Source organism: Amia ocellicauda, chromosome 12 (assembly GCF_036373705.1).
Source record: "Amia ocellicauda isolate fAmiCal2 chromosome 12, fAmiCal2.hap1, whole genome shotgun sequence".
Classification (NCBI taxonomy): Eukaryota; Metazoa; Chordata; class Actinopteri; order Amiiformes; family Amiidae; genus Amia; species Amia ocellicauda.
In genome coordinates, this window is record NC_089861.1 from 15,278,587 (window position 1) to 15,306,114 (window position 27,528).

General features: G+C 35.1%; 1 protein-coding gene across 2 annotated transcripts in view; it reads left to right on the plus strand.

The window, feature by feature from the left end:
• arhgap10 (Rho GTPase activating protein 10) overlaps positions 1-26,809 on the plus strand; it is an 84,474-nt gene extending 57,665 nt beyond the window's left edge. For both annotated transcript variants that reach the window (XM_066718451.1, XM_066718449.1), the window contains 8 exons: positions 1,193-1,251; positions 5,831-5,936; positions 7,057-7,216; positions 9,115-9,253; positions 14,369-14,528; positions 21,321-21,419; positions 22,507-22,598; positions 25,624-26,809. In XM_066718451.1, the coding sequence (XP_066574548.1) occupies positions 1,193-1,251; positions 5,831-5,936; positions 7,057-7,216; positions 9,115-9,253; positions 14,369-14,528; positions 21,321-21,419; positions 22,507-22,598; positions 25,624-25,712 (904 nt within the window). In that variant the 3' untranslated portion in view covers positions 25,713-26,809. The remainder of the gene's footprint in view (positions 1-1,192; positions 1,252-5,830; positions 5,937-7,056; positions 7,217-9,114; positions 9,254-14,368; positions 14,529-21,320; positions 21,420-22,506; positions 22,599-25,623) is intronic.
• Positions 26,810-27,528: the final 719 nt, after the last annotated feature.

Here is a 27,528-nt window from a genome sequence, read left to right on the forward strand (position 1 = left end):
TTTTTGATAAAGAGTTTAAAGATGAATATTATTGAAAATACACTACCATTCCACATTGGCTCTTAGCATCTTCTGGTGCTAGTGCCCTTGTTAGAATTTAGGGAAGAATTCATTCCAACATGTAGCAAGACATTTTAGGCAAGAACCTGGCAACCTCTTTCAAGAGCTTCACACTTGATCAGAAGTGGACGTTCTTGCAATACTATTTGTACTGCACATCCAGATAGTTAAGGGAGCATAAAATGAATGATATTGATTGACAATAACAATTTCCTGACCTGAAATGGAACATTTGAGTGCAAGCAATACCTGCTGGAAGTGCTGGAGAGGTACTACATGGAGGATTGATCAATAGTCCTTCCTGAGAAGTACCTGCACCTAGTAAGAGGCTAGAGGAAGTACTTTCTCAGAGTTTCTCAAAACATCGAGTACCATGGGGCAACTAAATTTGTACATTATGTGTCTGTTTTTGAGTTATGCTATTGATAAATGTGATACATAGTCATATTTCTTCATGCTAATACTGAAAGTACACTTTCTTTTAATTTGCTAGATTAACTTTCACTTACCCTTTATTAAGGGTATGAATAAAGGCAACAGTGTTTTAAAAAATATTGCATTAACAGGAATAAAGTTTTGTATAAGCTTTAAAAAATGTATTAGAGAGATTAGCAAGAAGCTAATTTATTTTAATGAGCCATACATTAGAGAATTATTAACAACTTCAGTAAAATAGCACCTTGATACTGCACAGATTAACAGACTAGCATTTAATGTTTCTCTCCCTGTGAAGCGATTTAAGAATTTAAATTAATTTATATTAAATTATAATAGAAAATCAAAAAATATATAACCTACACAGAATATTATCTTTCAGTATTCATTGTAAAGTATTTTGTATTTCCAAATATAATTACAAATAAGAGTCATTTTATTTTTTGTGCTTCATCTGTAAATCTTTTAGGTTAATTTTTCATAGAGACCTTGTCAATGCATACCCTTGTTCTCTGTGGGCTAGATGTTAATAGGCACTTTTACACTGCCATTTCTGATCCGCATCAAATGCTATACAACCCTCCCTCCATCCTATCCTAACAGTATGTGCAATATCATTTCATATTTTTGTTGCTTTGGTAATAGTGTTGTGTAGATGCTTAAAATGACAACTGCTTTTTTTAACTGTGTTTTGAAGGAGCCTTCCTGAGCCACTGATGACCTATGGGCTTTACAAAGAGTTCATTGTACCTGCAAGTGAGTGTTCATCTCTTCCTTCATGCACTGCCTGAAATGCTGCTAGTCACAGTAGAGAACAAATTAATTGCATATTGTGTGGCACCACGGGGGGATGAACACCGTGCTGGGCTCGGTGAATAGGTGGGGTCTAGGTAAAGCGTCACACAAAGGCAGGGAATATGGTGCAAGAGATGTGATTTATTTCTTAAAGTACTGGTGCAGTCACAAGAAACAGATGTACAAAAATAAAGGGCCTCTGTAAACATGCAGTAAAAACAGACAAACACACAGCAACCAGTCCAAATCACAATCCAAGTTCCAAAGTCCAAAGCAAAGCTTAAATCACCAGTATTCTTTGGTTCTTCTGTTTGTTTGTTTGTTTCACTCTCCAACTCCTCTGGCACTCCTCCCTGCCTCCAACCAACAAGGAGTGCCGGTTCCTGCTTATATACCGGAGCCAGGCCAATAAAGGAAGCTTTTTAAGTCAGGTGCTTCCCTAAAGTGAATCATCCTCCAAAGCTTCTGGGGGATGTAGTGCCATTTAGGGTGGCCTTTTCTTGCCCAGCACTGTGCCAGAATTGTTTTAGAGTTGCACGTGTGTTCAGTGAAATGGTGCATTCATTATGCTCTGAAATCCTGCAGGTAATAAATAACCTTTCCCTTGGATTATAGTTTTGCATCAGTGTAGGAGAGTTCAGTTAATGTAAAGTTTAATGCTGTTACATAAGCAGAGCTGTCCCCCCCCCTTGTATTTGATCCATTCTGTTGGAAAAGAGACAAAGCCACCAGCCAGCCAGATTTATTTTAGTAAATTGAAGATATTAACTGTGTAACAAAACACAGAACAAAACAAACAAAAACATGATACAAGTATTTCAGTAATTATTTTTAAATGTGTTTTCCCTCTTTGGTGTATATCCGAAATTTCTCAGATGGCTTACATTCTTTGGCAATAATAGAAAACTGCTTTGAACTTTGCAAGGTTTCCTTGATCTACATTCATGTTGGAATGAATTGTAACAGTACTGGTCTGTGGACTTGGCTCAAAGGGGAAAAATATAATTAAAGTAGCTCATGGCCAGTTTCTGCTTTAAGTATGCTGCTATAAATAATATTTGTACAATAAATAGGCCCATTTTTATACCCTGTATGCACCCAGATTGCAGCTTGAGTTTTACAGAATACATTGCAGCTGTGCAAAATGTGGATTGATTTAAAACCGCTGTATTTTTAAATCATTTTTCTAAGACTTAAGATTCACCTTTCATTTAATCACAGTACATTTCAGGTCATTCTTGAAGGAAAGCATATAATATCAACAAAGAGCTTTCAAAATAAGAGGCTGTAGTGAATAGCTGAGGTTCAAAACGGCAGAGTTTGTAAACAGATTTTTTTTTGTGTACTTTACAAGTTAAAGCCAAACAAGTCTTTATCATGTCATAAACAGTGAACTTTGAATAGAAAATTAGGTTTGCAGCATTTTAAATTGAGAAAATAGCAGAAGTTATCCTGGAGTAGTACACAAAATAAGCAAGACTCTTGGTTAATTGGCAGGTATTTCATTGAGTTTTACAGAATACAGAATGTGTTCTTGTTAAAGATTGAACGAAATATACATTTCTTAAAAATATCTTAAAAATTAAGCATTTGTCTGAGTTAAAATCGCTGAACATTGAAGAACTGGGAACTGGAGCTCATTCAGAGTCTTTGAAGACTGCTGCAGGTGCTGCTGCGTGCTTCTTTGCATGCTGCATCATACTTATAAAATCTGGATCTCTGTCCTGTCTGAAGCCTGAGACGGGGACACTTCCATGTAGCTAAATAATATATATATATATTTTTTTTGTATCTCCGTAAGGCTAACCCCGAGGGCAGTACAGTCTGAAACTGGCACACTTCTCTGTCATATGCTCACTGAAAGTATTCCTTTTACAACACTATGTGCACTTCATTAATGATCATTTTGAGATCTAGACGATTCTACAGCCTAGGTTTAAAATGTATAATTAATGTGTGCAGTCTGGAATGGAAAGTTTGAGAAATTTAAATGTTTTTAAAGTTGGGGGTGGTAATAATAAAAATGTAATACACAACGAAACTGTTGGCAAATATTAATTAGATAATCAATAACTTCAGATGATACCAGAAGTGTACAGTATTGCTACTATTATTATTCACTCAGATTATATTTATGAACAGGATATTGATCATACATTTTAATTATTTCACAATAAGTAAAATGTATTTGACAATCACAAAATGTCTGTTGTGCCTATGCTAATCCATGCCCATCATTCATGAACTGAAGGTGTGTGGGTGGGTGTAAATCAGGGACAGAAGTATGTGAGGAAGCTGGAAAGGTCATTCCGCATAAATTTAATAAAGCTTTTGGTGCAGTTGTAACTAAACATTTTAATGCTGCTGTCTGTTCATTGTAGACAGTTGTAACATGAACCATTTAGAAACCCTGTAGGGAATTTTATTTTATTTCCTTCAAAATCTGGAAAATCAAAACTGGGCACTTTGACATTAATTCTATTTGATATGTTGTTAGTTACCTAGCCTATATGTTCTAAAAGAGTGGAATGGCAGGTCACACTAACATACATACTGCACAGTAAACATCCGGAAATTATTCACAGCGCTTCACTTTTTCCACATTTTGTTATGTTACAGCCTTATTCCAAAATGGATTAAATTCATTATTTTCCTCAAAATTCTACAAACAATACCCCATAATGACAACGTGAAAGAAGTGTGTTTGAAATCTTTTCAAATTTATTAAAAAAAAAAAAAAAGCACATGTACATAAGTATTCACAGCCTTTGCTCAATACTTTGTTGAAGCACCTTTGGCACCAATTACAACCTCAAGTCTTTTTGAGTATGATGCTACAAGCTTGGCACACCTATTTTTGGGCAGTTTCTCCCATTCTTCTTTGCAGGACCTCTCAAGTGCCATCAGGTTGGATGGGGAGCGTCGGTGCACAGCCATTTTCAGATCTCTCCAGAGATGTTCAATCGGGTTCAAGTCTGGGCTCTGGCTGGGCCACTCAAGGACATTCAGAGTTGTCCTGTAGCCACTCCTTTGTTATCTTGGCTGTGTGCTTAGGGTCGTTGTCCTGTTAGAAGATGAACCTTCGCCCCAGTCTGAGGTCCAGAGCGCTCTGGAGCAGGTTTTCATCGAGGATGTCTCTATACATTGCTGCATTCATCTTTCCTTCGATCCCGACTAGTCTCCCAGTTCCTGCCGTTGAAAAACATCCCCACAGCATGATGCTGCCACCACCATGCTTCAGTGTAGGCATGGTATTGGCCAGGTGATGAGTGGTGCCTGGTTTCAATCTTTGTTTCATCAGACCAGAGAATTTTGTTTCTCATGGTCTGAGTCCTTCAGGTGCCTTTTGAAAAACTCCAGGTGGGCTGTCATGTGCCTTTTACTGAGGAGTGGCTTCAGTCTGGCCACTCTACCATACAGGCCTGATTGGAGGAGTGCTGCAGAGATGGTTGTTCTTCTGGAAGGTTCTCCTGTCTTCACAGAGACGCGCAGGAGCTCTGTCAGAGTGACCATCGGGTTCTTGGTCACCTCCCTGACTAAGGCCCTTCTCCCCCGATCGCTCAGTTTGGCCGGGCGGCCAGCTCTAGGAAGAGTCCTGGTGGTTCCAAGCATCTTCCATTTACGGATGATGGAGGCCACTGTGCTCATTGGGACCTCCAATGCTGCAGAAATGTTTCTGTACCCTTCCCCAGATCTGTGCCTCGATACAATCCTGTCTCAGAGGTCTACAGACATTCCTTGGACTTCATGGCTTGGTTTGTGCTTTGACATGCACTGTTAACTGTGGGACCTTATATAGACAGGTGTGTGCCTTTCCAGATCCTGTCCAATCAACTGAATTTACCACAGGTGGACTCCAATCAAGTTGTAGAAACATCTCAAGGATGATCAGTGGAAACAGGATGCACCTGAGCTAAATTTTGAGTGTCATGGCAAAGGCTGTGAATACTTATGTACATGTGCTTTTTTGTTTTTTATTTTTCATAAATTTGCAAAGATTTCAAACAAACTTCTTTCACGTTGTCATTATGGGGTATTGTTTGTAGAATTTTGGGGAAAATAATGAATTTAATCAATTTTGGAATAAAGCTGTAATATAACAAAATGTGGAAAAAGTGAAGTGCTGTGAATACTTTCCGGATGCACTGTAAATGCCCATGCACCAATACACACACACAATCAATCACAAATCTATAGATTAGTAATGTTACTTTCCTTAATCAATCAAATGTTGCAACTGTTGAAAATTGTATCATTGTGTTAAGCAGTAAGTCACCCCCCCCCCCAGTCTAGTACATTTTGGAACAAAATATGTATATGAAATTGATTTGGGTGGAGGGGAAAAAAAAGTATATGTATCTTATTTCCAATCACTTCTTTGTATTTTGGAACAAATTCTAGTTTGTTGCCCAGATTTTATACAAATAATTCAAATGACTTATTACTTTTTAAATGGTCCACTACTTTCTCAAAGTGTTTCTATTTCTTTTGTTTGTTTTTGTTGAAATTTTATGCATCTTTATTTATGTTTCTTGAACAGAGTGTGGAAGTCCAGAGTCCCGGACACATGCAATTCATTATTTGGTTTATAAACTTCCAGAGAAGAACCGTGAGATGTTGTGTATCCTGATGAAACATTTAGCCAAGTAAGTGTACTTTATAGTGTACTGTTGTGCCTCCATTTTGCTCTTTACAGCTGTTTGAGATTTTTACAGGATTCTCAATGGAGTCTAACACCCGTATGGGTTTTATTTCCTGTTGTTTTTTGGGCACTAATATCTGAATAAATGCATCCATAGTATTTAATCACTGGCTTTCTTTGGGTTGGAAATCTACAAACATTTGGCCAGGTAATGAAATGTCTTTTGCAAGTAAGAAATTATTGTGTATGCAAAATAAATTGTAAAAATTATAGTTACAAAGTTGAGAAGGGACATTCCCTAAATGTTGCCAAACTTCAGAAGAATCAAGATTTAGGGAACCATATTCAGGATAAGGGTTTTAAGTAGTTTAAGAACAAATTGGTTAATTACAATTAATTTGGTTTTCCATTTTGTATAAAGTAATTTCTAAAACCTTATATGTGTCACTTAACAAACAAACCCCATTACAAATTATATTAATATAATGTCTTGCGTATTTACTTTTTGCACCTTCTAAAAATATAAATGAAGTAATTGGGTAAGTTAAATCATACTATAACAATCACTTTGTGATAAACTTCTAATCTTGCCCTTTTGAAAAACATGCCATTTATGTCTTCAGTTGGAGAATGAGCAGAAGTGGAATTTTCTTAAAATAAATCCCCTTTCCCATTCTAAGTGGTTTACATCCATTGACTAAGGGATTTTGGAAGCGCAGGCTGTACTTTGGTTTGGACAGGACCTGCAAGATCACAAGAGGAAATTAAAAATAAACAAAATTACAGGGATAATGTTTTAAGAGTAAAGTCCTGTGTCAGAAGGCAACAACAACATAATTGTTTGCAAAGATCAGATGACAAAGAAGCCAAAGACAGTACATCAGTCCAAGTGCAGCAATAAGCACACACTACTCATTGTGGGAATGTGATTATCACTGAGCTAGCAAGCTATCAGTTTTTAACTTTTACTGTATTTCTTTGCTATCTAGCATCTGTATTGTGTTAGTTTGCTTTAACTACATCCTTACATTCATCTACATTCAAATTTAATAAGATTTTCTCTGGAATGTGCTTTTGTATTTTCTTAGACTTTTCATGTTTTTGTTTTGTTTTTTATTTCCCAGTGTTGCTGATAACTGCAAACAGAATCTAATGACTGTGGCAAACTTGGGTGTCGTGTTTGGTCCCACACTCATGAGACCTCAGGAGGAGACGGTGGCTGCTATTATGGACCTCAAGTTTCAAAACATTGTGGTAGAGATTCTCATAGAACAACATGAGAAGGTACATTCAATATATTCAAATGTTTATAATCAGAATATTGTACACACAGATATATGAAACCTATTTTTTTTTACATTAATTTTAAATGACTGGACATTAAACTGACTATGATGAAAAGTCTCTCAAAAAAGAATGATAACTGAATAGATTTTTTTCACATACAAACAAGGCTTTGATATGTCTGTTTTAATTCAATTTGTTCTCTTTTAAAGCTAAAAGCTTTTGAGGCAGAATCCCTCCAAGTTTTTTGGTGACATCATGTTCTATTCATTTCTCAATTTTCTTCATAGTTCTTCTTGGATTTTTTAAAGAATCCTCAAAAGAAGTCTAGCTTGTGCTTTATCTTGATACACAATATACTTTTAATTCTTAACTTTAGTATGTACATTAAACACACATAGGATCACTGTTTTTTGTCTGGAAAGGCAATTAACACATGTGCTTTTCTGCCCAAACTTTGAAGTGTGCCTTCAGAGACAAAAACTGGATTTTTAGAATTCATTATTCACAGTGATTCTAATGGGGACATAAATCAGTGATTTAAATCTAAAATGTTCTTGTCCAGGAGAGGGCGCCAATTTATTATACTAATATTCAGTAAATTATGTTTGATAGAATATGAAAGAATGAACACAAGGTAGACAGTTAATTCTGAATACTAATAAAGAACATAGTGGTGTTACTGATGTTAATTGCAGCTGCAGAAACTACAGGTGCTTGTTTCATATCACAGTTTTGAGACATTTCCCAGTAATATTTGCTAGACAGCAGACTTGAGGGGACACACAGATTTAAGAATGCAAGCTTATATCATGAAAATTATTGCATTAGACTTAAAGCTTGGAAGTCTAAGAAAATACTGTGAATATTACAAATTAAAAATAGAGACACATACATGTAATTGTTGTTACAAAATGGTATAGGTATAGTTTGTAGAAATTCCCTATAGTTTCTTTAGACAAGTAGATATGTGATGGAAAAAATATATATATTTTTTTTTTTGTTAATTATTTTTACTTAATTTATTCTTACTGACTACTGGCTTAATTGAGTTTAATTATTTATGATCAATGAACTGTGAAATTATAGTGAACACCGCTTAGCAATATTCTACAGTTTTGTATATTTCTGGTGTAATGCCTTTAGACTAATAAAATGCATGAATAAAATTGTAATAGGATATCTCTGAGTTTCACAAGATTATTGTTACATAGAGCCATTCATTATTTGGAATCAATGTAATAACGTAGTTTCTCCATAAATGTAGTAGCTTGAAACATAACATGCAAAGAATATGACAGTAACACCATTCTGAAGGCTATTCTTGCTTATGATTTATCACTTACAATAATACAAAAATACATGCCTGCATATATACGTCGCCCTATATTGATATATTCTATTTAAGTATTTCCCCCCTCACTCTGTTAATATCCCATATACAGCCTGAGTAACTTTTTTTTTATGCCTCTAAAGACATTAAATATAATTATTTTAAATAAATGAGTTAACAGACTCGTTTTTTTCAGTTTCCCAGAGAGCAAAGGAATAAACATGACTCTTTGAATGTGCCTGGTACTTTGCCATGCTAGTGGTGGCATGTTTCTTTGTATACATTTGTATAGACATTGAAATGTACCTATGTGTGTTTTATTGCATTTTCCTAACCACAAAACACCTTAATGTACAGTTGTTTTATATTACAGAGTGGTTCATGTGTAGTCACTGCTGGTGTTTACAGAAAACATTAATTTATTTCACTGTGGCTTAGTCCCATAGCACCATGCAGGAAGGTCTTGGCTCCCCTTGGGTCTCAAACACATTCCAAAACCAATTCTGCTTGTTGCCTCAACCACAAGTTTCTTCTCTGCTATTGATTCTTTAATATCTAATTGCAGATTTTCAGAGGTCCTCCTGATGCATCTCTACCCACAGCCATAGTTTCTCCCAATGCCCCAACCAGGGCATCCAAGAAACAGAATCGCCAAAACAGGCCGCTTGCTGTATACAACCCTCAGGTTGTGGAGCTTCAAGCAGGTAAAATGTGATCTGTCTCCTAAATAACCCTTCATAAGGTGATTGAGGAGTCAGGAACAAAGTGGAGGAGGAACAAAAATTACACTGTAACTCATCAGCAGTTTTCTATAGTTATCGTTATTTCACAACTTATTTGTAGTCTGTCAAGTACTAACTTCACTTTCCTTTTCGGGGAAAAATTGCAGCTGCTTGGATATTTGTAAGCGTATTGCATAATTTAGTTCATTCTTGCCTTTGCTATTGATTTTGTGAGGGGGGGGGGAAATGATTGTCTATATTTTACTGAATCTGCCCTAACATTGTGACAGGTGAGCTGAATAATCTGGAGCTTGGCCCTGTAATGCCTTCTGCCAAGTATTTGTCAGTTCCCTGTTTTCGGGAATACTAAAAGAACCTCAATCTGCTTACCAGATTTTCTCTCTCTGTATTATGCCAGACTTTTATGAGCTAGTATATAAAATTTAGGATACAATATTTTGAATCCTTTCTTTTTCCTTCAACTTCACTTGCCCAAGGAGAATGATTAATATAAGTTTCTTCAGTTCATAGAATCCAAAAGATTGCCATTAAGTGTGTGGCCACTCACTACAACTATGGATCTTTGTTTCTTGAAAGAGAAGTATATTAACACATTTTACATATGCACTTTTCCAGCAGGTATTAATTTCAAGGACAGTGTAATTCAGCCTGCCAAAAATATCAGATTTTCACGCTTGATAATTCAAGACTGAGTTCAGTGTTTAAAAATAATAATAAAGATATTGTATTTCTTAAAATTATTCAAAGATGGAGATTAATGAATTTGCCAACCAAAAGTGCAGTGCAAATCTGTTAACAATATGTTGGCACTGCATTAAAAGATATACTGGTAATGAGAAAAGCACTATTTCGGTTTCATTTTTGGGACAATGGATTTTAATGTTTATGTTAATTATGTCATTAATATAACATGGATATTATTTTTTGTTCTGTTTAGGCTGTGGAATTGGTAAAATTGTATAATCAAGTCTGATATTCAAGTATCCCGGGCTCCATTCTGTGGCTATTGAATTTACCCTCAAACAAGTTGCATGGGTGTTGTATATTTCCCAAAAAGTTTTTAATAACTGAGAAATATAAAATCATAGAGCAGTCACTGGAAATCTTGTTTAATCAATGCAGGCAGGAAAATACAGATGTCCTGAAAAGTATTAGGCTTTATTCGCAGGTGGTGTAATCCCAGCTGTGATCTTGTTTTCGTGTGCTTGACTTGTATTGTTTTAAGTGTATTTTTTCTTAGGAGGGAATCTTTTATTTACTGTGAACACGTGGATGCGTGTAATGGTCTAGTTTTTGTATCAGTGAGGTAGCGAAATGTTATACATAGCCTAATACTACAAACAATAAAAAAAGAAAATAAACATGGGATCTATGAAAAATGAAGGCATAAGCAATATTTCCATGCATATCACCCAGACCTCCCCATAATGTAAAATACGTATGTGAAACGGATGATGTCATGGGAAGGAAATGTTTCATCCTTACCTAATTCTGGCAGCATTGTAAGGTGTAGGATGGGGACAGGGGGTTGAACTGCCACCGCTGTTCAGAAAAATATCATGGATATGCATAATTCCTTTGTCAAACTATTCTATTTTTATTTCAATTTTATATTAGCATTTATTAATAATGTTATAGACCCATGTCTCTTCAAATCTTTATTAGGCCTTTTATTTCTCTTAAAAGATCTTTTAACTCCAAGCTCATTGCCCTGAAAATATTTTTTTTTCTGTGGGAATTAGTGTTTTTCAATGTGGGTTATTACTTTCTATGCGACCATATGTACTGTGACAGAGGTGTAGTGCTAGAGGGAGAAGATACACACCTGTGGTCAAAAAGAGAGAGGACGCCCTTCAGACAGTACTTGTAATTTAGTAATTTACTGTCCTGTAAGATAGCCTTTATACAACGTTTTGTCGTATTTCTTGCTTTGCTTTACTAGTACTCGTATTGTTTATTTTGATTTCCCCTATGCTCCCTTTCCCCTGGCCCTTGACTGTGACTTAACATCTTGTCTGCACTTATCAGCTTTTACAATCCAGGATGTAAGACCTTATATATGGTTTACTGTATATCTCATACAGTGAGGGGAAAAAGTATTTGATCCCCTGCTGATTTTGTACGTTTGCCCACTGACAAAGAAATGATCAGTCTATAATTTTAATGGTATGTGTATTTTAACTGTGAGAGAAAAAATCCAGAAAAACGCATTTCAAGAAAGTTATAAATTGATTTGCATGTTAATGAGGGAAATAAGTATTCACTGTATACACTTGTGTAAATTGGAATTTGTAAAATTTATTCTGCCTTGAATTGCACTGTATTATTGCACTTTGTATTGCTCTTATTTTGTAAGTCGCCCTGGACAAGGGCGTCTACTAATAAATAAATAATAATAATAAAAGGACAACACCCTAGTTTCCACCCTAGCTTAATCACAGAGTAATCACAGAACACCCTAGCTTAATCACAGAGTAACTGAGAGGAGAAGTGAGGAGGGGATTTTGGCGAGTTTCTCAGCTGTGTGCAAATGTGTTTGAGATATACTCCAGGATAGTGCTGCTGCTTATATGCTTTAACATGAATATTTGTAATACAAATTTACAATTTTACTAGGGTGCTAATGAAAGTCAAGGTCAAATGTTAGAGACCACATTGGCTATTGCTATTAGAAAACAATTTTCTGTGTTTATTTTAAACACGTAAAAACCTATATTTACCTTGATATTGTAATATTTTGTCCAGTAACCTTCCACTGAGAAAAACAGTTCCCAATGTAATTTGAATGCAAAAAAAACAACATGCAAGTATATGTGCATATTTATTTATTTGCTTAAATCTATTTAATATACAGTGGAGCATTTCACCTTTCCAGTGGGCATTATTGTTTTATAATGCCTGCTAGATCTGGAAGCTGATTGCCTGTTTGCATACACACATTGTCTAATATATGGTAATGTGTGATATTTAACTAGATTATAATTTTGTGTACTATTAGGAATATTTTATTACACGAGGTTGATGACAAGTAAATAGATAGATGGATATATAATAAGGTATAATAGTTAACATACTGACCATTGACTGCCAGCAGCAGCAGAAACATATTAATATTCACTAAAAGTGACTGGTATAAATGAATGAACCCAGTTTAATCTGAAAACACTGATCTGTCACTTTCACAAAGTTTATTTTTAAATCTGTATTTTGCATTTGAAGGAAATGAGAAAAGGTATTTTTTAATAATATATTTTTACATAACTGACAACACTGCAAACCATGTTTTGCATCCAGCCTACAATGTCAACAATGACTTGTTTTTGTGAAAAATGCAGGGTTTTAAATGAGGTCTTCAGAAGGAAACAATGACTAAGACTTTTTTAGGGTACTGTATTTTCTGAATTTTACAATTTTGCAGATTTCACATAAACCATGTCATCATTTGGATAATTCATGTTCAATAATCACTGTAATGTAAAACATCTTTATATTGAGAAAACCACACAATCACTCATGGTCTAAAACTTTTCTCACAAGAGAAGTAACACTGTAGCGAATCAACACACAGCCCCAACAGAGCAACAAACCCTACTGTGCTACACCAAAAGACTGTGCCCTTGATGTGGGAGGTTTGAGTGCTCTACCAAGTCTAGTGGGAAAGATAATTTCACAGACCTTGAGCCCTGTTACATCACCACACCTCTTTGAATCACCAGTCCTTAGTGAGAATTGGCATATGAATAATCTAGTTGATAGTGCTGTCTTGTTACAAAAAAAAAAAAAAAACAGTTTTATTTTCAGACACCTAAATCTAGTCTTACTTTTGCACTATGGACCTGTGCAAGGAAGCAAAGAAGGGTGAATTGTTCCATTCATCTTTGAGCATTTATTTATTTTGGTCCCTTTTATATTATAGTAGTAATTGAATGAATTGGGGAGGGGAGGATCTTTATTTATCAGGGATGATGTTTTATTATCAGATAGGGAAATGTGTTAATTTGTATTATCATAACCAGGATCTGGAAACTGCAACTTTTGAAAAACTAAAATGGGAATATAGAAATGGAACAACTGAAAGCTCTTGAATCCAGAACGTTGACTTCACTTCCCTCCTTATTTGTTTTCACTCAGAAATAAGACTTTTTTTTTTTCTTTTTTTTTTTTCAAATTGTTGATTTTGAACATGGAGCAAAAATCCCATGGGGTAGCAAATATACTAATCCAGAAATGTATGTGATGTTTTCGTCTGTCTTTGAACATGAGGGGAAATATTTTTAAAAGTTGTTGCTGTGTATTCCCTGTACTTGAAAGAAAACAAATCTGCTGTCCAGTCTTTCCTTCTAAAATGCATAGTTGAATACCGTATCTACTCAGGTCACAGAGCTGTGTTTTTTGTGGAGGAGTCTGTGCCTAAAACAGCTACTTGGGAGTGTAAGCCATTACCATGGTAACTTGAAATAATGAGAAAACAGGCATGAGTGAGTAAATAAATTGAAATGGGGTTTGATGTAGGGAACACTGAGGCGTTCCTGAAGGTGGCTGTGGGGTTATGAAATCCAAGGGTGCCACAAAAGCTTCTGCCTCATGGTCTGCATGGCTATCATAGTCCTAGCTGTGATATTGATCCACACTGTGCTGATTAGGTCCAGGAGTCTCCGGTCATGTGGTATAGGATTGTTTGTGCCCCTGAAGCCTGAGCTCAGACTTAACTGGAATTCAGACCCCTTGGCAAATAAACACAGAGCTTTTGAATAGAATCCAAAGACCCATTTAAACATCATTCACTTCATATTACAAGACAAGAATAATTAGTTGGCTTTGATGTATGCTTCTCTAGAAGAGAGATTGTCAACATCTGAGCCAAGATGCATCTCTTTTAAACTTTAATCGGTGGACATAATGTGAATCATTACTACTGTCTGTAAAAGAAAGGAAATGTCCATTATTTTCTGACCGTTTTCCAACCTCAGTGTTACTTCTGTTTTTTTCTAGGTGCTGATTCTGCTATACCTTGTTGTGAAAACGTAGATTTAAAAAATCTTACCATTCTCTTTCATTTTCTGTTTGTCCCCCTAGCCGATTGTTCAAACTCTGTGAAAGATGACACTTCATTGGGCAGTACAGAATCTGTCTCCTCCCAGTCTTCTGATGCTACCACATCTACCTCTGGCAGCCCTCCAGAGAAGGCCAGGAATCACCTAAGTACTAATGGTGGGAACCTCATGGACTGCTCTGGGTGAGAAAGCTATTACAGATGTTCTTTGTTGGCTAAAGTGGGACTAGAAAAGAGGGCGGTCAACAGTGACATAGTCAGGGTAGGATAAATGTGCCTTGACTTGAGTTCCTCAAATGTGACCCAGAAGTCATATTAGGCAATCATGGGGTGGGAAATCACACCACGCTTACTTTGTTGCTTATTTTCTTAATAAGCCTGGTCCTTTAATTGGTGCAGATGTATATTTTGGCTTCAGTTGTACGTGTTACACCCAGAGCTTTGTAGCGAGGAGCAGTGGAGAAGCAGGTTATTGCCCAGAGCTGGAGCAAGGGAAATTTGTCAATATTACTTTCTTTGACCATTTTATGTTTGATGCAGAGGCAACTGGTTAACAGTGTTCGCTTTTCACCAAACCCACAGTATTTTTATAAATCAATTGTGCTCACCACATTCTGTGTGACATGCGTTACATTTCCCCCACTCACGTGGCACAACAATGTGGCTCCTCCCATAGAACTGCATTTATCCATCTGTTTAATAAAGGCTGTGTGCGCTCAGGAATGCAATGCCTCAACATGTTATGCACATGCACAGGCAGCGCAGCAGCAACTAGCCATCAGCCATGACCGGTTAAAAGGGTCTGAATGGAGTGTAGACTGCTAGCAAAAATTGTGTTTAAAAGAACTTGAATATATCAAGTTATAGTTACTGACTGTTTACTGGATCACAGACTTATCATGCAGAATTGCATTTATATTTTTGCTTTTAAAACATTTGGGCTGTACATTTCTTATCAGATAATTCTGAAAACTATTGTCCGATATTTGGCTGATTAATGTATTATTTATTAGCTGATGCCCTTACCCTGGATGACATAGTTTTCACAAACTTTTTCAAAACATTACAAAATGCAAAATATGATAAGCATACAGCCCATTAATGAACTAAAACAACTGCAAAACATAATAGGTAACATCCCTGGTGTGTGCCAAGGGTTGGTTAGGCATAGGCACTGAAGTAGGTACAGTAAAATGGTTAAAAGTGCTAGAATACTAAAGCAATCAGGAGCACCAAGAGAGCATAATATTTCAATAAGATAGTGTATAAAAGCAGGAGTGCTGAGATGTCCAGGAGAGGTTGAAAATTAGTTTTAAACTGTGCCCAATAAATAAACAGGAAAACAGTTGGATCTGGTGGTTTGTTAGAGACCCATAGATCTACACCACTACCCTTCTTAATCAATACAAACTTTTTCATCTATAAGCAGTCATCAATCATGAGAGCTAGATCAGGTGTGATTCTTCAATTGTGTGTATTGTGTCATCTGCTAATAAAATAAATAATTATAATAATATATGAGTATATGTGTAGACATTTACGTGTTTCAGCTCTCAACATGATACAAATTATTTCACAATGACTGAGTTCATTACAAAGCCCAGATTGTTGGCTTTGTTTTCAAGCCTACAGCATAAACTGCGGTCCGGCGACTGAAGAAAGTATTTATAACTTATTACGCCAAACGCCGTATAGGTATTTAATTCACATTTTTAGTAACATATAAGAACAGATGAGTGGGATAAATTCACATACGCAGAGATATGTATGTTTGTATTGCAAAAGCTGCCCAAAATATGCACCTATGCGGTTCTAGTATTCACTGATTCATAACAATTTAAAAATAACACGTGTATTTACAAAACAAATATTATTGATTCAGCTATATCTAAATGCATGTTCATAATATAGGCCTAGGTAATGCTGCTCGATTTAATTTTTAATTTTTTAGCTATCTGCCTTTAAGATTCTTAACTGACATCTATTAAAACTTAACTTACCTTTACTCTACCCAGTATTAAAATTGTTTAACGGATCAACTATGTCTCAAGAGACAGCACAGGATGATATATTTGCCTGTTATTTACTGTATTATTTTTTGGTATGTATAATGACTGGTGTGTGTTACATGCATGTTCTGTGTATCAAAATAAAACTACATTAAATTCCCATATGGAACACATTTTCAATATATTATTCATCTATGCAGTAATAATGCAGTTAAATGTAAAACATGAATGTTGCCTATTGACTGTTACTACAACAACAAACCAGATTAAACCAGTCACAGAATGCTCTGTGTTATGTTGGCCAAAGAAATTGCCAAAATATACATGAGTGTTATTACCTACCTGCACTCTATTGTTCTGAAGAAAATGTTTGAATTGTTGCTGAATTCTGGAAAAAGTTTTCTTAATACTATAATACTTGTGTTTACTGCTCTGCAATGAAGATTTTGTATTTTTATTAAAGGAATGCTAATGTATGTTGTGTGTGCAGATTTTTTTTTTGCGTGGTATCGAGTATTGTGAAATTGAACTGGTATCATATTGAAGTTCAAAATTGTATTGTGACAACCCTAGTTTACAATATCAACTTGTTGGTAACTGAGGTACTCTGAAAGCAGGGTACAGTATAAAACCTAGATTAAACGTTTTCATGATTTTATATGCATGAACAACATATTGTTCCCACAGTATTTACATGTATGAATAAAATGTATACATCTGAACGGCAAATAATATAATACTTTAAATTCATTTTAAAGGACAGTTTGTAGAATTAATCATTTCAGCTCCAAAGCATTAATATTGTGAACATGGTTAATACAATAACTATAGAAGAAATAGCACAGCAATTGTAGAAAGTGTATGGCTAAAGTCAATCAGATTTCTAGCCAATCTAAGTCAAAATGGATTTTGATAGTTAATGAAGTGTTAATAAAATGCCTTGTTCAAAGATACACCTTTAATTGCATTGCCTGCATTGCCTTTAATTACTTTTTAAACTCCTTGAATTATAGTCTTGAAAATTGTTATAGCACTACTTGATGGTCTTTGAAATGTCCTCGAATTTTTCATAAGAATAAGTGCATGAACCCAGTACAATATACTGTGTCCGGTTTCCACAAAATATCAGAAATTATTCCAAGTAAGGTGGACTATTCCACACGATATTGAGGTGTTACTTCCCAAATTACCCATGCCAATAATGGCAGCTTACAGCAATAATAAACAAAATCAGAAGTAATTTCCTTACATTTTAAATCATTCAGCAACATAATTATTTTGTTATATCTCTTTAAAACCACAAACACTTAAAGAAATTAACTCTGAATGAGACTTTTTCTGAGCCACTGCACAATTTAACTTAGTTTAATGTTTTGTGAATGCTAATGTAGCAGTTAATAGTTGTTATGCAGTTATAATATTGTATTATGCAGTGTGTTATATAATTAAAATCACCTTGAAATTTATTTCAGATTTCATGGTGTTAAAGTGTATGCAAATATTCCATAATCTGAGAAATGTTATTCCTGCTGAAGCCTATTAAAAATAAATTAGATGTATTATTAGAACTCTTTTGGTATGATTTAACAATTGTTTTTCTTTGCCTCCATGCTAAGAGTGCCACATTCATTGTTTGCCTTTTACACACAGGTTGTAATTTTGTTTTGAGCTATACGGTAGTGTTAGTGACATATATATTTTTAGTAGTTTTGCTGTAGGTTTTGCCATAACCTCTTTTGTGAAGTGTACAGTGAATTGATTGACATTAGATATAACCTTCCAGACCACAATGACAAGTGCTGGAGTTGCAGGCAGGAGTTAACCATGTGGGTAGTTTTTACATTCTTCTATCCCTTGTTTTTTTTGTTTTTTTCTGGTCTCGCTTGCATTCATAGTACTTATTTCTTTTTATACATTTCAAATTTGCCATTTATGTAGTTCATATTACATTTAGTATTTCTCTGTCTGTAGTGGAATATTTGAATGCTGCATGCTTTACCACTAAATACAGAAAGAAGAAACAGAGCACAGATCCACTTAACCAATGCTTTAAATTATATTTTCCTAATTTTCCGATAGCTACACACATCAAAGAATTTGGATCTCCTTGCAGTTATTTTGTACATTTGTGATGGTTCTGTAGAATTTTGAATCCTTTCTGCTGTAACTAAAACGGTTATACATGGAGTGAGAGAATTGGTAGTAGCCTTCTACAGCCTTGTTCTGCGGCCTTTCACTGTCTCAAAGCAACCAGCTATGGGGATTTGCAGTGCAGGATCTGCAGTAATTTCCTGCCCACCCAAAATTATGGCATGCCTTCCTGCTTGCTTAGTTGAGATATGGAAAGAGCAAGAGCTAAGAGCTCGCTACTCCCTGTGTTCGTTCATATCAAATATGTTGGCTTCAAAGGCTCTCGGTGGAAATTCTGAGGACTAATGCAAAACAGAACCGTTTTATGGCTTTAAAATACGAATACATAAAAATACACCACTTAAATTGGTGACAGACTGAAAACAATGGAATGGAAGGTTGTGTAGCAGATTGAGTCATATAAGAATATAAATCTTGACAATAATTATCAATTATTTAATGAGTCACTTTATAGTTCTATATGTTCTATATTGTGATGCCAGACAAAATAACAACAGATGTTCACATTACATTGAGTATAGTGTAGGCTCACCTTAATTACTGCTAAAACACTTTTATAAGAAGACTGTACCATTTTTTAGTGCAATGAAAGAAGGTGGTCACTTTACCTGATTTTGCCTTTCCACCTTAATTTCCAATTCCACCTGTTTTGCATCCCAGAACTGCTCTGTGGGATTGAAGCTTGACTGATCAGGTGATTAAATGTTCAAAGCATTTGTCCTTGAACCACTTTGTTACACTTCCAGCATTGTGATATGGCATTATCATGTTGGTAGATTTAATAGCACTCGCCATAATTGCTCGCAGTACGCTGTTCTCAACAATAACACAGAAAGTCTAATTCTGTCCATTCTTAAGCTATGTTTGCAGTATAGGAGGTTGTGGCACATAACAAAATTTTATTCTTTAATTGTATTTTTTGTGATTTAATTTACACACAAACCAGTACAGCCTGAGCAAACAACTGTGATCTTTATTAACATTGTTGTGGTATACCTGCATTATGTCATGAATGTATGGTCGTAAAAAAAAAAAACAGTTAATGAAATGTATAAATATTAGTTTTATACAGTTTACAGGTCAATTATGGTATTATCTGTCATGAGAGGCACAAGCAATGGAAGCCTGGTACTGTGGCCAGGTGGCTGTTACTGACTTGGCAATGGTCCACCCAGACAATATGAGGTTAATGAGTGAATTTGCTGCACCGCTGCATGTTGTCCCCCATGCTGATGTGAAGCAGCTGAGCACCGCTGAATGACTGCAGTCATAAATCACAGCCAATGTGACTCGACTGGAAGGCAGCAGAACTGCGTGTTCACCTTTTATAATGTCCTGCGGCTCTTCCTCAGCTGCTTGGTTTAATTGCTCGTATTATCTTCCCAATAGGAGCAATTGGTGGGAGTAATTTACAGATTATTTTCTGCATTAGTAGCTCCACTGGAATAAGCATGCAGCGCTGAAAGAATATTGCACATTTCAATGACTTACGAATGGATATAAAAGTAGACCTCTTGCTCTTAATTAGAACAATACAATAAGTGGGGAAAAATGTTGGGGATATCTGAATGCGATTACTGTGCCACTATTTGTAAAATCATGTTTTCCATTTAATTGATCTATTTTGTTTTAATAATGGGTTAAAGGTGTGTGCCATTAAAGCCTTGGTGACAACACTGTTTATACTTTTGGCTGATTGTTAAATACATAACCATTTGCTTTCAGTTGCGTCTTCTAAGCCAAAAAGAAAAATGTTTACAGGAACACAGGACATATTCATGACTCTCTCTCCCAAGGGTTATTCCTTTTTTCTTTATTTTTGAATTTTAACCAAACTATACATCAGTGTACAAGAAAAGATATTTAAGTTTGCTCTTTACTAGGTTTGAAACAAGTATATAAGAAGATAGCAGCCTTATCCAAGCTCAGTGCTAAGCAGTTTCCAAGCTGGAGCATCCTGTATACAGTTGTAACCCAGCTGAGTAGAGGCATGGAGGAAGGAATGGCAGGAAGCAGAAAAGATCAACAATTTTCCACTGAAATTAAACTGCATTTACATAACCTAAACATTAAAGTGACATTTGATTCTGATTAATATTTTTGTTTGAGAACAAATGTGCTTCTTAAAAATATATTTATAGAAAAGGTATGAATGATGTGCCTTATTTTGTGTTTGTTATTCAAGATAAAACCTGGGGGAGGGGGGGTGTTTGCTGGGTGCTGATGCGACGGCCCATAGAGCCTGCTTTGATGTATTGTGCTTGTGTGTGTCAATGTAACAGTGCAGAACAGTTGAGTGGAAACTATAAAGTTATCACTTCCACTTTGTATACTGCTCTCCCATGAAAAATCTGTTAAGAAGGAATCCATTTAAAAGCCGTAAGAGTTTTAAGAACAACAAACAAAAGCAAGAGTAGGATAAATGAATGAATCAATTAAACAAATTAGTAAAATGAACAAGCTAAGTAAAAACAGAACCGAAACAAACACTGACACATTGCTGAACAATAACAAAGTAAAATTACATTCATATCAACATAATAGGAAGTTGGATGTTGGGCGCAGCATCTCATTTGTTATGTGCATTGTACACCTTTATTGCGGTTACTGTAAGCAATGAGCAAGTATTTCCACTGGACACAAAGAGCCACAGAGGCATGTGAATAAACCCATGTAGCAACACCTATGCAAACCAATGCTGAACAGGCTTATATATATATATATATATATATATATATATATATATATATATATATATATATATATATATATATACAATATTATATTAATGCTTTCATGTTCTCATGTTTTTCAGACCACCCCGATCATCAATGGTTTCATGGATGAATTCAGGACCTCTGACCTCCACCCCCCAATCCAAACTCTCAGGGGCTCAGGATGACAAACAAGATGGGTAAGGAAGTTTTGCAAGCAATGCTTCCCAAAGCAAATATCGGTCTGAAATCGATCATAAACGGAAACCTCAGGCAGCCCCACAGATCTCAAAATTCATTCTTTCCTAAGAGTCTTGTTGTTGTAGTAGATTAGAGATTTACTGAAAATGATTTATTGAAAAGCATTTGGGAAAGAACCTCAGCAGTACTGCCATTAGTATCAATTGGCTATATAAACACCAATTTACTTCTGGTCTTCGAAGGGTAAAACTTGTTCTAATGTATACAGAAACAGACAATTCTATAAGCTAACCTAAGATCTTGAGTTCACTGATCATTATCTCAATACAATTGTCACTCCATTTAATGAAAATGTGATGTTATTGCTATGAGAAATGGTCTAATGTTCTATCAGAGGATGTTATCCGGAAGCTACCGTCTCTGTCTGGAGAATTTGCAAACTCAAATAAATATTTGAAGAGCCAATCGTACTGACAGAAGCCTCACCTATTAAATTATCTCTTCATGCAAGAATAACTGTGCCCTATTTAAACTAATTCATTTTTAAGGCTGCTAAAGATGCAGTTGTTCAAATGTTGATAATAAGTGGATATGTGTATGTTGTTATTATTTTTAAATTTGCCATATCTAAAAATCTCCATAAAGTTAAATCAAAGGATTAATTTGATTCTGTGATGAGTAGTGGAATATAGTGGAATAATAAAAGCATATCAGTATTTCTTAAACATTTTGTTTATTTGTTTTGGTCTGCCAAATGTGTGGTGGGAGGATGTTTGTCTGTTTGGCTTTCCTATTATCCTACATATCCTAAGCAGCGATAGCAACAACCTCTCTCCACAATCTAGGCATTTGTCCGATTTAAAATTCAGTTATTTTGGCTTATATGCTGGTAGAAATATATTAAATAAAGCACCATAGGAACAAGGAGAGATATGGCCATACAGAGCTTGATTGAGTTAGTTGGGATGTTGTACTGCTCACATTTGTTATTTCTAATCTCATGCCATTTCAGGCATAACATAGCCTAAATTGAACTGTAGCGCAATCCTCTAAAGCCTGTGACTACTGATTACCTTCATTTTTCAGTGTCACAAACAGGAAAGCCAAAGCAGTGTACCCATGTGAAGCTGAGCACGCCTCTGAGTTATCATTCCAGGCTGGCGCTATATTTGAAGATGGTAAGTGTTATCACCATTGCTAGTCACTCATTGGAACCACAGGGATATTGGATTGTGGCTGAATGGGAAATCAGATCTATAATCAGGAGAGGGCTGAATGAATTGGACCACAGATTTAATTTTAAGCCTTGAACAAGCTTTGACATACTGCTAATGTTATGCTGAGGGAAATGAGTGGTTTCCTTTATAAGTGGTTGACTTTCTGCACTTGTGTAGATTGTGAGGACATTTTACTTTTACTTGAGTACATGGAAAGGATTATCTTGATTTAAACTTATTTACATTTATTTTGTTTTATAGAAAAAATGTATTATAGCCTAGGTCACCGTGTTACACAAGTGATCTTATTTTCCTCGGTGAAACCTAGAATTGGTTGGATCCACATAGATACAAATCTAATAAAGTGTTGATGAAATGATGGGAGAAAATGTGAAAGCATTTTTTTTTTCTTTGACACCTCCTCTTTTGTAAAAGTTGTGTTTTTTAGCAAGCTTTATTCAGAACACAACTATATTTGTAACACATTTTAGTGTCACGTGTTCTAATAATATAGAAGTTAGCTTGTCTGCTGTTTTTACCAGCTCTGAGCTCAGGTTGATTCAGTGGCAGGCCTATAAAATAGTATTTCATGAAATAATATATAGTAGTGGCAAAAGGTGCTGAGTCAATCAGATATAGCAGATAGTAAAACAACACAAAGAAATAGGGTAATAAAATATCCTCTGAAGAGAAATGAGAACAAAATCAACATTTATGTCTTTTGGCCTTCGTTTGAAAAATATGGTTGGAATGAGTAGCAATGTAGGTTGATTTGGTGCCAGCTAATTTGTCTCATCGGTGTGCAAATTCCTCAGAGGCACAGTGTAGTGAATGAAAGATAAATCTTGTTTTTCTTTCTGTAATTATCAAGATGGCATCTGATGTATTTCAAAAATCCTCCACAGAATAATTGTGTGGCATCTGTGTAAAAGTAATGTTAATAATACAAAATAACAAAACAAAAACACACAAGCACAAATATATTCTGAAAAGGATTAAATAGGGTGCATTTTCTTCTTTATGGAACCATGTAATTTGACGTTAGAGTAATGTTCCTTTATCCATTGTGACCTATTTGGCTCCAGGTATGTGTGGTATCATTGTCCAGAATTCAGAGGGGGAAATGTTGTTTGTTGTTGTTATTAGAAACATCATGAAAATCACAATGAAAGTTGCTGTTTTTACTATGAGAGTGTGGTCTGCCCTTTGACTCCTTGTAGATGAATGTAGGAAGTATTCACCCCCAGGTGTAATTGTTATGTTACACCTGGAATTTTGATGCAATTAAATGGGATTGTTTTGTCTCTTTGATTTCAATACTTGGTAGAATCACCTTTTCTCAACTGTGAGTCTCCACCAAGTTTGCACATCTGGATTGGTGGATCATTGGTGGAAAGCAATCTTCAAGTCTTGTCAGATAATCACAATTGGATTAAAGTCTGGGTTTTGACTGGGCCATTCTAGGACATTCACTTTCTAGTTTTTAAGCCACTCCAATGTCACTACCTGTATTCTTGGGGTCATTGTCCTGCTGAAAGGTGAGTCTCTGTCCCAGTCTTAGGTTTGTTGCAGACTGAAGCAAGTTATCCTCAAGGGTTTGCCTGAATTTAGCTCCATCCATATTGCCCTCTACCTTGGCAAGCTTCCCAGTCCCCACCACTGCAAATCATCTACAGAACATGATACTGCCACAATCATGCTTGACAGTAGGGATGGTCTTACCTGTATTGTTGGGTTTGCGCCAGACATAACTCTTTACATTTAGACCAAATAGTTCATTTTTTTTTTCATTGGAGCACAGAATCTTATTCCACATCTTTTTGCAAATTCCAAGGGGAACTTCACATGGTCTTTTTTCAGAAATGGCTCCCCTCTTGCCACTCTTCCCACTCTTCCATACAGGCCATGTGGAGTACCTGAGCTATTGTTGACACATGGACAGTTTCTCCCATCTCAGCTATGAAACACTGTTGGTCTTTAAGAGTTGACCTTGTCGTTTCCTGACCAATGCCCTTCTTACACGGTTGCTCAGTTTGGGAAGACGGCCTACTCTTAGCAGAAGGTTATGCCATATACCGTCGACCTTAATGATCAACTTGACTGTTGATCAAGTTTCAAGGAATATTCAATGCCTTTGTTCCATTTGTTTTGAAAGCTCCTTGGTTTTCATGATAGTATCTTTGGTTGGAATGCACAACCCAACTGTGGGACCGTACAGAGACTGGTGTATTTAATCTGAAACTATGTGAAGGACTTTTTTTACACACAGATGGACTCCATTCAACTTATTGTGTACATTCTTAAGGCAATTGGTTACACCTGAGCTTATTTAGCAGCGTCATAGCAAGGGAATGAATATCAACACTTGAACACTACTGAACACTTTTCAGGTTTTAATTTTAAATTACATTTTTTTGTACCCCCCCACACACACACGCACACATTTTTTACCATATTGAAAGTGTTCAGTAGGTTGTGTAAATCAAAGGGGGGAAGAATTCCATTTAAATGCATCAAAATTTCAAGTTGGTTCAAGTCCTACATGTCTGTCTACATGTCTGTGCAAGTTTTAATAAGTGTATCAAGAACAGTACTTACAATGATGGTTTTATGCATCTTGTTATAGTGTATAAGTAAGGTGTATACCACTCTTCCAGATTGATTATACCATATAAGCAACTTAACATTTAAAACCTACCAAATAATAGCAGAATGTATGCTCTTTCAGGGTTTGTGGATGTGTTAACTTTTAACATAACTTTTTGTATAGAGGAAAAACCACAAAAACACAATGTGCATGTTCCCTTTTAAAGTATGAAGTAGCAAGCCATATCCTGAATGAAGACGGTGTACTCACACACATAATAATAATAATAATAATAATAATAATAATAATAATAATAATAATAATAATAATAAAGAAATATGTTAAGGTCAGATTTCTGATTTTAATGTAAGTCATAATGTTTTTTTATTTCTTTTTTAGTGACTCCCTCAAGGGAACCAGGCTGGCTGGAAGGAGAGCTTGAAGGAAAGAGAGGACTTATCCCACAAAATTATGTTGAGATTCTATAGCTAAAGATTTAAGATATTGAGTTATACATGGTATCCATGATCTTCAGTATTGATCACTTTTTTTTTTTTTTTTTTGGACTTGCTTTTGCATATATTGTTATGCTTTCAAACAGTCATATAAATATTTATCTGCCAGTTTAAGTACCTGAAAACTGCCAAAAATAATACCATGTCGTCTTACAGTCCAATATAGATGCCATCTGTAGAGTCTTAAAGAGTAGACGATAAGGTAGGGACACTGAAATATATATACAATGTTAAATATTTATATACAATGTGACATTAGTTCAATTTAAGACATTATTGTTAGAGAATGTTAATTTTATAAGGTAAGGAATTTTAAGTTTGTGATTCATGCATGACAATACTTTGTTGATTTTCTTGCAATGTTTTCAAAGATCATAATGCATCAAATGTATTTGGTAAACAATGAAAATGCATTTATTAATAAAAACTTTTAGGATTAATACTTTTTTAATGTTTTTTTTTGGCAAAGTTTCTCAGATCCATTATAATATGTAATTTAAAGAACTGTTGATTGATATAATTTCTGAAAAAACTATATCTTCTTCATTGCACATATTAAAATGTTGAGTTTTATATTGTTCAGGGATTAACCTCAAACTCCAAAGCAAGTTTATATAGAAAATGTTTGTTTCAGTCTTCCACAATGTACTCATCTGAACTTGATGTGAAATCTACAAAGAGCAGAAACACAATATTGTGCTTAGTCTGACTTTCCACCTAAGATGAATAGGAAGTTCTGGATTCTTACTTTATCTGTTCATATTTTTTGAAGCTATAGTTCTTTTTTTAGATAACCATAAAATAAATGATTTTAAGGGATCTTACTGATATATTCTTTCTTTGAAAATATAAATGTAAATGCGTATTGTTTAAGTGTTAAGAGACTTCTGTTTGCATCTGGCATTATTTTGAATTTGTCAATGTACACGGGTCACTAAATTTCACAGAATGAAAGATGCACTTTGAGCATTTGTGTAAGCTATTGTGCCCTAATTTTTGTTTTTGTTTTGAAATGTAGTTTAATTAAAATATGGATTTCTGAAATCTATAAAGGTCTTACATTAAAATAACTCTGTAGTTGTGTCTGTTTAAAACTGGGTACCACACTTTAAAACTTTGAAATATTTAGTTTAATCAGTCTAGATTAAAGACAGATATTATTAAGTTATACAGATAGATTAAAGTCTAGATTAAGACAGATATATCGTTGCATATATTTTTATATTTTTTCTTTATTCTCCCTGATTCTAATTTATTGGAATAATGTTTTCAGTGTTTGATTTGTGGATATTTGTGATGAAATATAATGTTAACTTAACCCTACTAAGCTCACAGCGACCGCTCTATGCATCAGGACTACAGCGCTCTCACATAAATCACAATGCTTGGTATAGCACAGCAAATTACTTAATTTTACATAAATAAATATAATGATCATATGAAACCTATATATCACAAGAAACGTAAGACATTTAAGTTTTTCATTGTTTCTATAATTAGTTTATTTTTGTAATGAATACAGAAATGTGCATTAGCTAAGAAATAAGTCATACAGACACCATTTTAATTCTCAAAACAACGTTGTTTTCAAAATTAACCCAGCTTATAAACACGTATATAAAAATCCCCAGAATGTTATTTTGGAAATATCATCAGTTTTGCTAGGAGCGCACCTGTCTAGAAGCTCTTCACAACTACAAGCCAAAACAACGAAAACAAAACTGAGGAAATTGGCCAGTAGGGTTGTGCAGTATTGAATAAATATAAAAGCATCTTCAAATGTACTTAT